Genomic DNA, 13,017 nt, shown 5'->3' on the forward strand with positions numbered 1-13,017 from the left:
AAGCTAGACTGTGATTGTCCGTATATACACATTGTGTTCTGTCAGAAAGATAGTTCCTAAACCAATTTACTGCCCCTTCACTGAGGCCAATGTTTCTGAGTCTCGCTAGCAACAATTCATGGTCAACTGAATCAAAGGCCTTTGATAAATTCACAAACAGAGCAGCACAACGTTGCTTTTTATCAAGTGCATTAATGATGTTGTTTGCACAGTTATGGTGTTGTGCCCTGATCTAAAGCCAGACTGAACCCCGCTCAGTATGTTCTTTTCAATAAAGGGAGATGTGGTGTAATGTTAATGTTGAGCAGTGACATAGGAGGGGCTTGATTGTCACAGGGAGGCAGAAGCCTGGACATTTTTTTGCCAGCATGTGTGTTCAATAAAAGCATTTTTTAAGTTGTATTAAACAGTATACACATACAGAAGCAGTCCGTGTCTTCAAAAAGTAACCTACTCCCTAGGAGACAGGGTTGCATTTCAAACAAAATGCCCCACGAGCCAGAAACCATCCTTTCACTGCTTGTGCGCACTCAGTCAGCTGACACTCAAAGTCATGTGATTGAATTTTTGTAGGCAGATGGAGTGCACACGGTTGCTGGTAAACATCTCGCTGGGTTTGAAACAAAGTTTCTAGTTATTGTATATTATATCCTCGCACGTCCAACATGGCTTGGACAAAGTATCAACTCTTTCTTGCGGGTCTTATGCTCACAACCGGCTCTATCAACACGCTATCAGCAAAGTAAGTGAACGCTTCAATTATGTTGTCCATTGATGACACCGTGTTTACAATGTAGCCAACGCGAATGTAATGCGTGTTAGACCAAGATTCAGCCTGAAATGTTGTTCATGTTTATTGCACTATTCATGGTAAAGAGAGTTGTTCCTCAATATATTTGTATCAACAGTTGTCTAAATTGGCGATTCATGGTATCTTTAATTTGGGAAAGTAAATATTTCCACCATCTTTGTAAATACCTTTTTATACAATCAAGCATGGTTGATAATGATATTCTGTAAGTTTAATTACAGCTGTCAATTGTAATGTATGATTACATTTGAAATGGGGAAATTGCTAGACATTAGATAAAATGCCAGACAAGGAAACCTTTAACATTTGCCTTGCGTCACTGTTGATTCATGTCTTGTGTCACTGTTGATTCATGTCTTGTCATGTCATGAAATGCAGGACACTGCTGTCTCAGCAAATCACTGGCTTTGTGCCACAAAACAGACACGACTCTAAATTGACTTCTGTAAATTACAGCAGTTTAACTTATTTTGCTGTCATGCAAAATAGGATGTGGATTGGGGTTACAGGTGGTAGTTCTGCTACTCTGCTTTTTTATGTCATGTGGAAATGACACCTAATCAACTTTAACATTTTGTCAAAGATGTGGTCTAGTCTGGCAAAAGTCCCTCAATATGGATACTGTATGTTACACATGGTTGCTCTTGCTCAGTGAAATGAGTCAATGTAGCAAATAGAGAGATCAAGTTTCATCCACTTTTTGGTACTTCTTACCAGGGCAGTCACCTGAAACCAAACCCTTCACTGTCTGCGCTTCACTGAGGAGAATGTTATCTTGAGCTGAGAACAGTTGTTTGTTGTTTAGAATTTATTTTATTTATTTTTAGGGGTAATTTGTGAAGACCCTTTGAGTTTATTTGACCAACTGTGTTAAAGACTTGGCAGTGTGTGAATGTCAAATGTGTTCAGATCAAGAGCTAACTTTTGTCAATAAACCATTGACTCAATCGGGCATATTTATGATATGGAGCTCAATCTGCTGGTGTGAGGGAAAAGGCAGCATCATCACTTTGTGTGGCACTGTGGCTACTACATCCCTTCTATTGAATCAGCAAGGAGAACACTCACATGCCAGTCATGCCTTTACTGATTAGGCCTATTGGACTATAAAAGCCAATAGGTGCTAGTGCTGACCGATTAATAGAAAAGTTGGGTATTTTTTAAATTTTAAACTAAATCTATAAAATAATTTGAATTCCATTTTTCTGTGAGCTCGATGTTCAGTTTCTGCAGGGGCACAACTTTGCTTTTAGAAGTGGGGGGGACATAATTATAAAACAAAAAATATATATATATTAATAAATTCACCAAGTTGCATAAAAACTCAAAACAGCATATCGGAATCTGTTCGGTGTGTGTGGAGCAGAGACGAGACTGATGACTCATGTCCTCCTGATGCATCAAACTCATTGCATTCCGACGGACGTCTTTCATTGTCAATAGAGCAGTCAGTAACGCATTGTTGGGGGTACCGCACTAGGCTGTGGTGCATTCTGTGTACCGCATGCTTTCAATATTTTCAACTCATGTGTCATTTTACCATGAGGTGGTACAAACGGAAGTACACACACACACACACACTCTCCAACTAGCTCGCTTTTAGCTATTTGAAAGCTAAGCACTTGGGCGTCAAGTACGGAAAATGCAGGCTAGACATCTGGCAAAAAACAATGATGATTTGTTTATTAGGCTGTTCCAAATTGTCATAAAAATTATATTTATAAACACGCTCCTTTTTCTTGATCTTCTTATTGTTATTATTACTATTATAAATAGTGTAATTATAATTAGTAGGCTTAGTATAGCAGCCTCGTATAACCACCACTGAGCTGTAGGCCTAAAAGCACATCCTGTTTAGTCTTAATACTGTAACTTACTTAGGCCTATATTTCAATACTTATATAGGCTACTGTATCAATCATTAATTTGTTCATGTCATACAGCATTCGAGTCATTCACGATTTGAAATACAATCAAGCATTTTAGTTTTAAAATAAAACAAAGCGATCCTTGAATAATTTGCTTAATCAATAAATAAACAGTTCCATTTTGGAAATTGCATTCGCAAATGAATGCGACAGTTAGTCTTTGCTGTAATAAAGGCTTGAACAAACTCTCTGGTATGGTTAGAATTAATTTAGTCTTTACATTGTTCCAAATGGTCAGAAAAATTATATTGTAATCTATTACAGCACCTGTTTGGCACACATAATATGCACATAGAGCTTGCTCCTTACATTTTTATTGATCTCCAGTATTTTCCACAGCAAGACAAATGGACAAATGTATTCCACACATCTGACTTTCCCTTTACCTCCTGAGCAATGAGTAAACATTCCCCCATTTCAAGTTTATTTGTCATGTCTTCTGCATCCATTTTGCTGTCTGATGTGATATGCCCTATTTGGATGGGATTAGTCTTACTGGGGGAGGTCAGGTAATGTAATTATGTGCACAAGCACAAAACACCACATTTGTATTTTTAGTCGCGTCCAAATCTGCTATGTCAGTCATTTCTACATGGCATGACGCTACAAGCTTGGCACACCTGTATTTCCTGCACTTCTGCACTTCTCTGCAGATCCTCTCAAGCTCTGTCAGGTTGGAAGGGGAGCATCGCTGAGGTCCTGAGCACTCTGTTGCAAGTTTTCATCAAGGATCTCTCTGTACTTCGCTGCGTTCATCTTTCTCTCAATCCTGACTAGTCTCCCAGTCCCTGCTGCTGAAAAACATCCACACAGCATGATGCTGCCATCACCATGCTTCACTGTAGAAATAGTGCCAGGTTTCCTCCAGACGTGACGCTTAGCATTCAGGACAACGAGTTCAATCTTGGTTTCATCAGACCAGAGAATCTTGTTTCTCATGGTCTGAGAGGCCTTTAGGCAAACTCCAAGTGGGCTGTCATGTGCCTTTGATTGAAAGTGGCATTCTACCATAAAGGCCTGATTTGGTAGAGTGCTCCAGAGATGGTTGTCCTTCTGGAAGGTTCTCCCATCTCCATAGAGGAACTCTGGAGCTCTGTCAGAGTGACCATTGGGTATTTGGTCACCTCCCTCACCAAGGCCCTTCTCACTGATTGCTCAGTTTGGCCACGTGGCCAGCTCTAGGAAGAGTCTTGGTGGTTCCAAACTTCTTCCTTTTAAGAATGGAGGCAACTGTGTTCTTTGGGTCCTTCAATGCTACAGATATGTTTTGGTACCCTTCCCCAGATATTTACCATTACCCAATCCTGTCTCTGAGCTCTTTCTTTCAACCTCATGGCTTGCTCTGCCATGCACTGTCAACTGTGTGATCTTATATAGACCGGTGTGTGCCTTTCCAAATCATGTCCTATCAATTGCATTTACCACAGGTGGACTCCCAAGTTGTAGAAACATCAAGGATGATCAATGGAAACAGGATGCACCTGAGCTCAATTTCGAGTCTCATAGCACAGGGTCTGAATACTTATGTAAATAAGTACATTTTTATTTTTTAATACATTTGAAAAAAATATGAACCTGTTTTCGCTTTGTCATAATGGGGTATTGTGTTTAGATTGAGGAAAAAATAATGATTTAATCCATTTTAGACTACTTCTGTAACGTAACAAAATGTGGAGAAAGTCAAGGGGTCTGAATACTTTCCGAATGCACTGTTTATATGTATGATATGTGTGTCTGTAGCTTTTTCACTCATCATTATTGCCCATTCATTCAGGATTATCCGTAATCATGGGAGCATCCATATTAATGTAGAAGTATTTATAAACATATTCTATTTTTTATTTAGAATAAGTGACTCCAAAATGACGCTACATTATTTACCATTATTTTGTCCCCAATTGAAATTAATCTGAAACACAACCAAAAAAAACTGCAAATTCATTGGCAGTTACTGTCTTGTCCCATCACTGCAACTCTCATATGGACTCGGGAGAGGCAAAGGTTGAGAGCCTTGCGTCCTCTGAAACAACCCTTCCAAGCTGCACTGCTTCTTGACACACTGCTCACATAACCTGAAAGCCAGCCACACCAATGTGTTGGAGGAAACACTGTCAAACTGGCCAGGTCAGCTTGCAGGCACCTCACCTGCCACAAGGAGTCGCTAGAGCGCGATGGGACAAGGAAATCCCGGCCGGCTAAACGCTCCCCTAACCCGGACGATGCTGGGCCAATTGTGCACCGCCTCATGGGTCTCCCAGTCAAGGTTGGCTGTGATATAGCCTGGTATCGAACCTGGGGCTGTAATGACACCTCAAGCACTGCGATGCAGTGCCTTAGACCACTGCGCCACTCGGGAGACCTGGTGTGACATTCTTGAGCAAACTTAATCAACGTTCTCTTCTCCTCCAGATGGGCTGACATGTTCTCCGCAAAGGGTTGTAAAGATTCCCCTGAACACGCATTCGCCCACCCATTTGTACAGGTACAGTCTTTCAAATAAAAATACATAGTGTGTAAGCTAATACCTAAATGAATCACTTGTCTTTATCAACATTTTGGATGGATTAAATGTCAGTTATTTTTTTATTGCTCAGTGTCTGTCACTTCTGCCTCCCCTCTCTCTCTTTCTACCTCTCTGCCTCCCCTCTCTAGGCCGTAGGGATGTTCCTGGGGGAGCTCAGTTGTCTGGCTGTCTTCCACATGCTGCTTTGTCACGACAGACGGAGACCAGAGCCCAAGATGAACACGGGCCAGAGCTTCAACCCCCTCCTTTTCCTTTCCCCTGCCCTTTGTGACATGACCGCGACCTCCATCATGTATGTTGGTACGTGACCCCTACATCCAGGATATTTATCTTAATTTGGTATTGCAGTGCGCTCCAGGGTTTCTGGGCATGTTGCTCGTTGCTTGAGCCGCCATTTAATTCCCTCGTACCTTACATAAAATATTTTAACGTGACAATTCACACCGAAAAGAGCTTCCAAGTTCTATTCTTCAAAAGTATTTTTCAAAAACTGCAAGGAAGTCAAAATTATCTGTAACATTGTGGTCAGGGACACAATTAAACACATTTTTCCATTGAAGTTCCTGTGATGAATCCTCCATTTTATTAAGGAACTGGAACACAATATCTGAGAACTCTAGATTGTCACAGTGAAAGTTTGTGCTGACTGCCTGCAGACCTGGGTTCAAATAGTATTTGCTTTCTTTTGCCTGGAACTAATTGCCAGTTGAACCAATTGAATAGTCCCAAGTGCAACTGCTGTCCATTTGCCACTCCGGGCAGACATATTGAAACAACAAATCCTATTTACATTCTAGTCATTTAGCAGACACTCTTGTCCAGAGCGACTTAGTGTTAGTGCCTTTCACCTAGTCGGCTCAGGGATTTGAACCAGTAATGTTTTGGTTACTGGCACAGCACTATTAACCGCTAGGATACCTGCCACCCTATTTGAACCAAGCTCTGTCTGTGACTCTCTTCCCCAGCTCTGAACATGACGAGCGCCTCCAGCTTCCAGATGTTGCGCGGGGCAGTGATCATCTTCACAGGCCTGCTTTCGGTGGCCTTCCTAGGGCGCCGCCTGGTAGCCAGTCAGTGGACAGGCATCCTCATCACCATCCTGGGGTTGATAGTGGTGGGCCTGGCTGACTTCATGAGCGGACACAAGGACGACTCTCACAAACTTAGCGAGGTCATCACTGGTAAGGTTGAGAGAATGGTGGGTTGGAAGCGGATACTTGTAGAACACAATGAGTATGGTTTCATTCACACAATAATACAATTATTGTGAATAGTCAGATTAATATAATAGTTTGATTTTAAATGTTTACATGCTTTGCAAGAAGAACAATTTCCTTAATCCTGTTTACATGGACACATCGGAAAACAGGCTACCTGATGGGACTTTGATAAATGTAGAAAATCACCAATCACAATAAACATTTTACCACAGCGAACAGGTTATTTTTGTGAAGCCTATTTGAGTCTGAGTTCAGACATATGAAGTTTGTTTGTGAAAACTATTTCTAAGATGAATACATCCAGTTTTTCCAAACTCAATATACTTGTGCAAAAGAAGAAAGCTTGCGTGGGATGTGCGCAGATCAAATACATGTAAAAATTGCCTACATCAAGCCAACAAATAAAAACATTGCAGTGCACAGGTATAAAATATCCTATAAATCACATTGGCTATGCATGGCCTGTCTGCAAGGAACTTGAACATTGTGTCAACTATTAACTTGGGTCCGGCCTGAAGCTCATGCTAGCAAACTTGCAACATTGTATGAAATATTCTGGGCCCTTAGAGTTTCCTGCTCCAGTGAGCTCCGGACAGACAGGCACAGCTGTAGGCTATTTGCACAAGAGATAAAATATAGGCCTTTTTTATGACATTTCTACTGGATCAGAACATACCATTTTCTTTACCCTTTCATGCTGAGTGGTTATCAAAAGGGAGAGCATTTTTCAAATAGGCTACGTTGAGGAACTATTGTCATTCTCATGTAAAAATATACTTAGTTGACTTGCTTTTTGAGGCGAAGAAAAAATGACTCCATGGTGATGGTGAGTTAAGACAATCAGAAATAGTATCAGATTGCCAAATGGGCACATTTATAAGCCTACATTTGTGCGCAGGCCAGGTAGCGTTGGCCCAGGGCCATGCGTAATCAGGTGCGTGTCCTTACACAAGATTGACAGGAGCGCTCCAAACAAGACAAAATAAATTTACAACTCATAAATGAAATAAAATAAAACTAAAACTTTTCCTCACAAGTGTAGCCTTGGTTGTGCGCTCCGCCATAATTTGCAAATAAATTAATGTAAAATCCTACAATGTTATTTTCTGGATTTTTTTTCTCATTTTTTCTGTCATAGTTGCAGTGTACCTATGATGAAGATTTACAGGCCTCTCTCATCTTTAAGTGGGAGAACTTGCACAATTGGTGGCTGACTAAATACTTTTACATACACATATACACACACACACACAGTGGGGAGAAAAAGTATTTGACACACTGCAGATTTTGCAGGTTTTCCTACTTACAAAGCATGTAGAGGTCTGTAATTTTATCATAGGGACACTTCAACTGTGAGAGACGGAATCTAAAACAAAAATCCAGAAAATCACATTGTATGATTAAGTAATTAATTTGCATTTTATTGCATGACATAAGTATTTGATCACCTACCAACCAGTAAGAATTCTGGCTCTCACAGACCTGTTAGTTTTTCTTTAAGGAGCCCTCCTGTTCTCCACCCATTACCTGTATTAACTGCACCTGTTTGAACTCGTTACCTGTATAAAAGACACCTGTCCACACAATCAAATAGACTCCAACCTCTGGCCAAGACCAGAGAGCTGTGTAAGGACATCAGGGATAAAATTGTAGACCTACACAAGGCTGGGCTGGGCTACAGGACAATAAGGCAAGCAGCTTGGTGAGAAGGCAACAACTGTTGGTGCAATTATTAGAAAATGGAAGAAGTTCAAGATGACAGTCAATCACCCTCGGTCTGGGGCTCCATGCAAAATCTCACCTCGTGGGGCATCAATGATCATGAGGAAGGTGAGGGATCAGCCCAGAACTACACGGTAGGACCTGGTCAATGACCTGAAGAGAGCTGGGACCACAGGCTCAAAGAAAACCATTAGTAACACTACGCCGTTATGGATTAAAATCTTACAGCACACGCAAGGTCCCCCTGCTCAAGTCAGCACATGTCCAGGCCCGTCTGAAGTTTGCCAATGACCATCTGGATGATCCAGAGGAGGAATGGGAGATGATCATGTGGTCTGATGAGACAAAAATAGAGCTTTTTGGTCTAAACTCCGCTCGCCGTGTTTGGAGGAAGAAGAAGGATGAGTACAACCAAGAACACCACTCCCAACTGAAGCATGGAGGTGGAAACATCATTCTTTGGGGATGCTTTTCTGCAAAGGGGACAGGACGACTGCACTGTATTGAAGGGAGGATGGATGGGGCCATGTATCGCAAGATCTTGGCCAACAACCTCCTTCCCTCAGCAAGAACATTGAAGATGGGTCGTGGCTGGGTCTTCCAGCATGACAACGACCCGAAACACACAGCCAGGGCAACTAAGGAGTGGCTCCGTAAGAAGCATCTCAAGGTCCTGGAGTGGCCTAGCCAGTCTCCAGACCTGAACCCAATAGAAAATGTTTGGAGGGAGCTGAAAGTCCGTATTGCCCAGCGACAGCCCCGAAACCTGAAGGATCTGGAGATGGTCTGTATGGAGGAGTGAGCCAAAATCCCTGCTGCAGTGTATGCAAACCTGGTCAAGAACTACAGGAAACATATGGTTTCTGTACCAAATATTAAGTTCTGCTTTTCTGATGTATCAAATACTTATGTCATAAAATAAAATGCAAATTAATCATACAATGTGATTTTCTGGATTTTTGTTTTAGATTCCGTCTCTCACAGTTGAAGTGTACCTATGATGTAAAATTACAGACCTCTACATGCTTTGTAAGTAGGAAAACCTGCAGTGTATCAAATACTTGTTCTCCCCACGGTATATTTATTTTTATTTATTTATTTATTTGCCGCTGCTCGACTAAAAACAAATCTTGATAAACAATCGACCAGTCAACTAAATGTTGTCAGCCCTACTCTGCCTACTGCCATAATCAGTTTTATCTGACATTATTACTGTGTCCTCACTTGAATTGATTACGGATCTAACTTATGATTGGGTAGTTGAAAGCAAGCTTAACAGAGCAGTTATTTCACCAGTCCAGTCACATCTGATCAGCGATTACCTCAAGGAAAATGGGAAGGATACATATGAATGGTATTCAAACATGGCCAACGACTTGAGTTGGAGTCTATTGACTTTTCATTATTTTGATTTTGTTTCTACAGAGACTGGTTTTCCCACACCAGCAACATCTTGCTAAAATAAATGTCCAATGAGGAACTGCTGTGCAAAGGCCTTACCCATCTCTTCTAACTCTAAGGTGACCTTCTGATCATCATGGCCCAGGTCATTGCTGCTGTCCAGATGGTTCTGGAGGAGAAGTTTGTCTACAAGCATGATGTTCATCCTTTACGGGCAGTGGGCACTGAAGGTACGGTACAGTGAACATGCTGTATACATAGGACGGCTGTATGCATTTGGTTAATGTATAACTCCATGTACAGAATGTAACAATGTTTGTAACCTGTACACTCTTAAGAAACACAAGCATAATAATCAGATGTGTAGGTAGTACTTAATGATCTATTTAACCATTTCTGTTAATTTATTTCAACAAAAAAGTGTCTCCATTTCGTACTTGAGATGGTGCTAATGTTTGTAGAACTTCAGATGCTTTCACTCAGGAGACTCCCAGTTAGATAGCAAATGTTCCTTTTTTCCAAAAATAATATTTTTGTAGGCGAAAAATGTCACTTTTGTTCATCCTGCTTGGCTAAGAAATCGACAGAAAAATACTTCAACTATAATGCATTAGCATAACGCAACTTTTTCTATTCATGAAAATCGCAAGTGAAATGAAATAAATATTGGCTCACAAGCTTAGCCTTTTGTAAACAACACTGTCATCTCAGATTTTCATATGCTTTTCAACCATAACTACACAAGCATTTGTGTAAGAGTATTGATAGCTAGCATAGCATTAAGCCTAGCATTCAGCAGGCAACATTTTCAAAAAAACAAGAAAAGCATTCAAATAAAATAATTTTGAACAACTTCGGATGTTTTCAATGAGGAGACTCTCAGTTAGATAGCAAATGTTCAGTTTTTCCAAAAAGATTACTTGTGTAGGAGAAATCGCTCCGTTTTGTTCATCACGTTTGCCTAAGAAAATAATCTGAACTTTTTACCAAATTAACTCTAATATTGACAGAAACATGGCAAATGTTGTTTAGAATCAATCCTTAAGGTGTTTTTCACATATCTATTCGATGATAAATCATTCGTGGCAGCTGTGTTTCTCCTCGAAGCAAACGAAAAATACACTCAGCTGGAGATTACGCAATAATTGCAATGGAGGACCCCAAGCGGCCACCTGGTAGATGTAGTCTCTTAAGGTCAATCTTCCAATGATTTGCCTACAAATACGTCACAATGCTGCAGACACCTTGGGGAAACGACAGACCGTGTAGGCGCATTCACAGCCATATAAGGAGACATTGGAACACAGCGCATTCAAAATCTGGCGCACTTCCTGTATGAAATTCCATCTTGGTTTCGTCTGTAGCATTAGTTCTGTGGCACTCACAGACTATCTTAGCAGTTTTAGAAACGTGAGTGTTTTCTTTCCAAAGCTGTCAATTATATGCATAGTCGAGCATCTTTTCGTGACAAAATATCTTGTTTAAAACGGAAACGTTTTTCATCCCAAAAGGACAGACCAGAACTTTAGATATGCAGAAACTCATTTCGTAAGCATTACATGGCGAAGAGCCACTGTACACAGCATAGCCATTGGTTAGGCAGCAAAAAAGGGTTTACATTAGCAAGAGCAGGGCAGGCCAGGGCTCATGATTGGGAATGCCTATCCATTGTAGTGTGTAATCAGTGTAGCCAAGTTTTATATACACCATCCCAGCAGTGCAAAAACTGAGGAAGTACATTTTCTTAGAAATACAACTTTGCCCTGTCCTTCTGAGCATGTTCTTCGTATAGCCTAGGCCTAAAGTTTATAGTATAGGCTATTGATAATTTGATTAAGGCCACACTAGGCGCACTTGATATTGCGCGCCCAGCAGAGAATCAGGGATGAGGGGCAGCATTTGGGCACACATCGAGATATAATAACCAACACATTCTCAAACACTGAGCAATATGACATTTAATCGATTTATAAATTACTTGACCCTCCCCTGGACTAAAAAAACAATACTAAACCCTCCCCCTAACTGAAATTGAAAAAGAACGACCCTCCATTTTCTCCCAGGTAACAATTGTGTACATTTTGACCTGTCCCTTAGTAATTCACCCTGCCTCCATTAATTTCCACCCTTCTCCATTCTCCAGGGTTCTTTGGCTTCTTCATCCTCTCGCTCCTCCTCATCCCCTTTTTCTACATCCCGGTGGGCAGCTTCAGCAACAACCCCCGCCATGTCCTTGAAGACGCGCTGGACGCCTTCTGCCAGATCAGCCACAACCCCATGATCATCCTGGCATTGCTCGGTAATACAGTGTCCATCGCCTTCTTCAACTTTGCCGGCATCTCTGTCACCAAGGAGATCAGTGCCACCACGCGCATGGTGCTGGACAGCCTGCGCACTGTGGTCATCTGGGTGGTCAGTCTGGCTCTGGGCTGGGAGCAGTTCCATGGGTTACAGGTGTTGGGTTTCATTGTGCTGTTGGTGGGTGCGGCACTGTATAATGGGCTTCATCGCCCCGTGCTAGCAAGGATTCTGTGCTGCGCCAGTGTGGAGGAGGAAGAAGTCAACCCAGTGGAGAGGACGAGATTGCTGGACGAGGGAAGGGTGCAGGAAGAGGGTTAACTGACCTGATATGATGACCTCGCAACATGCTGAAAGTGTGTGTATGTGTGTGTGTATGACATGTAGATAACATAACCCTGTCGTACTCCACACCATGCATGTGTGACATAGACAACACACTTCTCAGATAACTACATGACAATATCTTTAAAACTTTTAACGCCTGGTTGTAAATTCCAGGTGACATATATTGATAGGATCTTGGACTAGCCCTCCTCAAGGCTTGTTGCAGCATCTGTTAAATGTGTCAGTGGTGGCAGGCATCTTATATATCCCCAAAAGGTTTACCATAACATTGTTTGATAGAGTGCGCTACTGTGGTCATTGATACAGTGGCTTGCAAAAGTATTCATCCCCCTTGGCATTTTTCCTATTTTGTTGCCTTACAACCTGGAATTAATAGATTTCTGGGGGGTTTGTATCATTTGAATTACACAACATGCCTAACCCTTTGATGCAAAATATTTTGTGAAACAAACAAGAAATAAGACAAAAAAACAGAACTTGAGCGTACATAACTATTCACCCCCGCAAAGTCAATACTTTGTAGAGCCACCTTTTGCAGCAAGTATTTTGGGGTATGTCTCTATAAGCTTGGCACATCTAGCCACTGGGATTTTTGCCCACTCTTCAAGGCAAAACTGCTCCAGCTCCTTCAAGTTGGATGGGTTCCAATGGTGTACAGCAATCTTTAAGTGATACCACAGATTCTCAATTGGATTGAGGTCTGTGCTATGACTAGGCTATTCCAAGACATTTAAATGTTTCCCCTTAACCACTTAAGTGTTGCTT

General features: G+C 41.4%; 1 protein-coding gene across 1 annotated transcript; it reads left to right on the top strand.

Moving 5' to 3' along the window:
- Positions 1-563: 563 nt before the first annotated feature.
- LOC123995832 (solute carrier family 35 member F6-like) lies at positions 564-12,679 on the top strand. Its single transcript, XM_046299515.1, has 6 exons — positions 564-742; positions 5,149-5,221; positions 5,392-5,563; positions 6,229-6,444; positions 9,726-9,836; positions 11,750-12,679. Exons 1-6 carry the CDS (start codon positions 666-668, stop codon positions 12,223-12,225), a joined length of 1,125 nt encoding a protein of 374 aa, XP_046155471.1. The 5' UTR covers positions 564-665; the 3' UTR covers positions 12,226-12,679.
- Positions 12,680-13,017: the final 338 nt, after the last annotated feature.

This window comes from Oncorhynchus gorbuscha, linkage group LG14 (genome assembly GCF_021184085.1).
Source record: "Oncorhynchus gorbuscha isolate QuinsamMale2020 ecotype Even-year linkage group LG14, OgorEven_v1.0, whole genome shotgun sequence".
NCBI classification, from domain to species: Eukaryota; Metazoa; Chordata; class Actinopteri; order Salmoniformes; family Salmonidae; genus Oncorhynchus; species Oncorhynchus gorbuscha.

Bases quoted from the DNA above. Each gene is read 5' to 3' on its own strand.
- LOC123995832 (XM_046299515.1), top strand. From the start codon at position 666: ATGGCTTGGACAAAGTATCAACTCTTTCTTGCGGGTCTTATGCTCACA. The intron at 5,564-6,228 runs GTACGTGACCCC...TCTCTTCCCCAG, and splicing joins GACCTCCATCATGTATGTTG to CTCTGAACATGACGAGCGCC. The intron at 6,445-9,725 runs GTAAGGTTGAGA...TCTAACTCTAAG, and splicing joins ACTTAGCGAGGTCATCACTG to GTGACCTTCTGATCATCATG.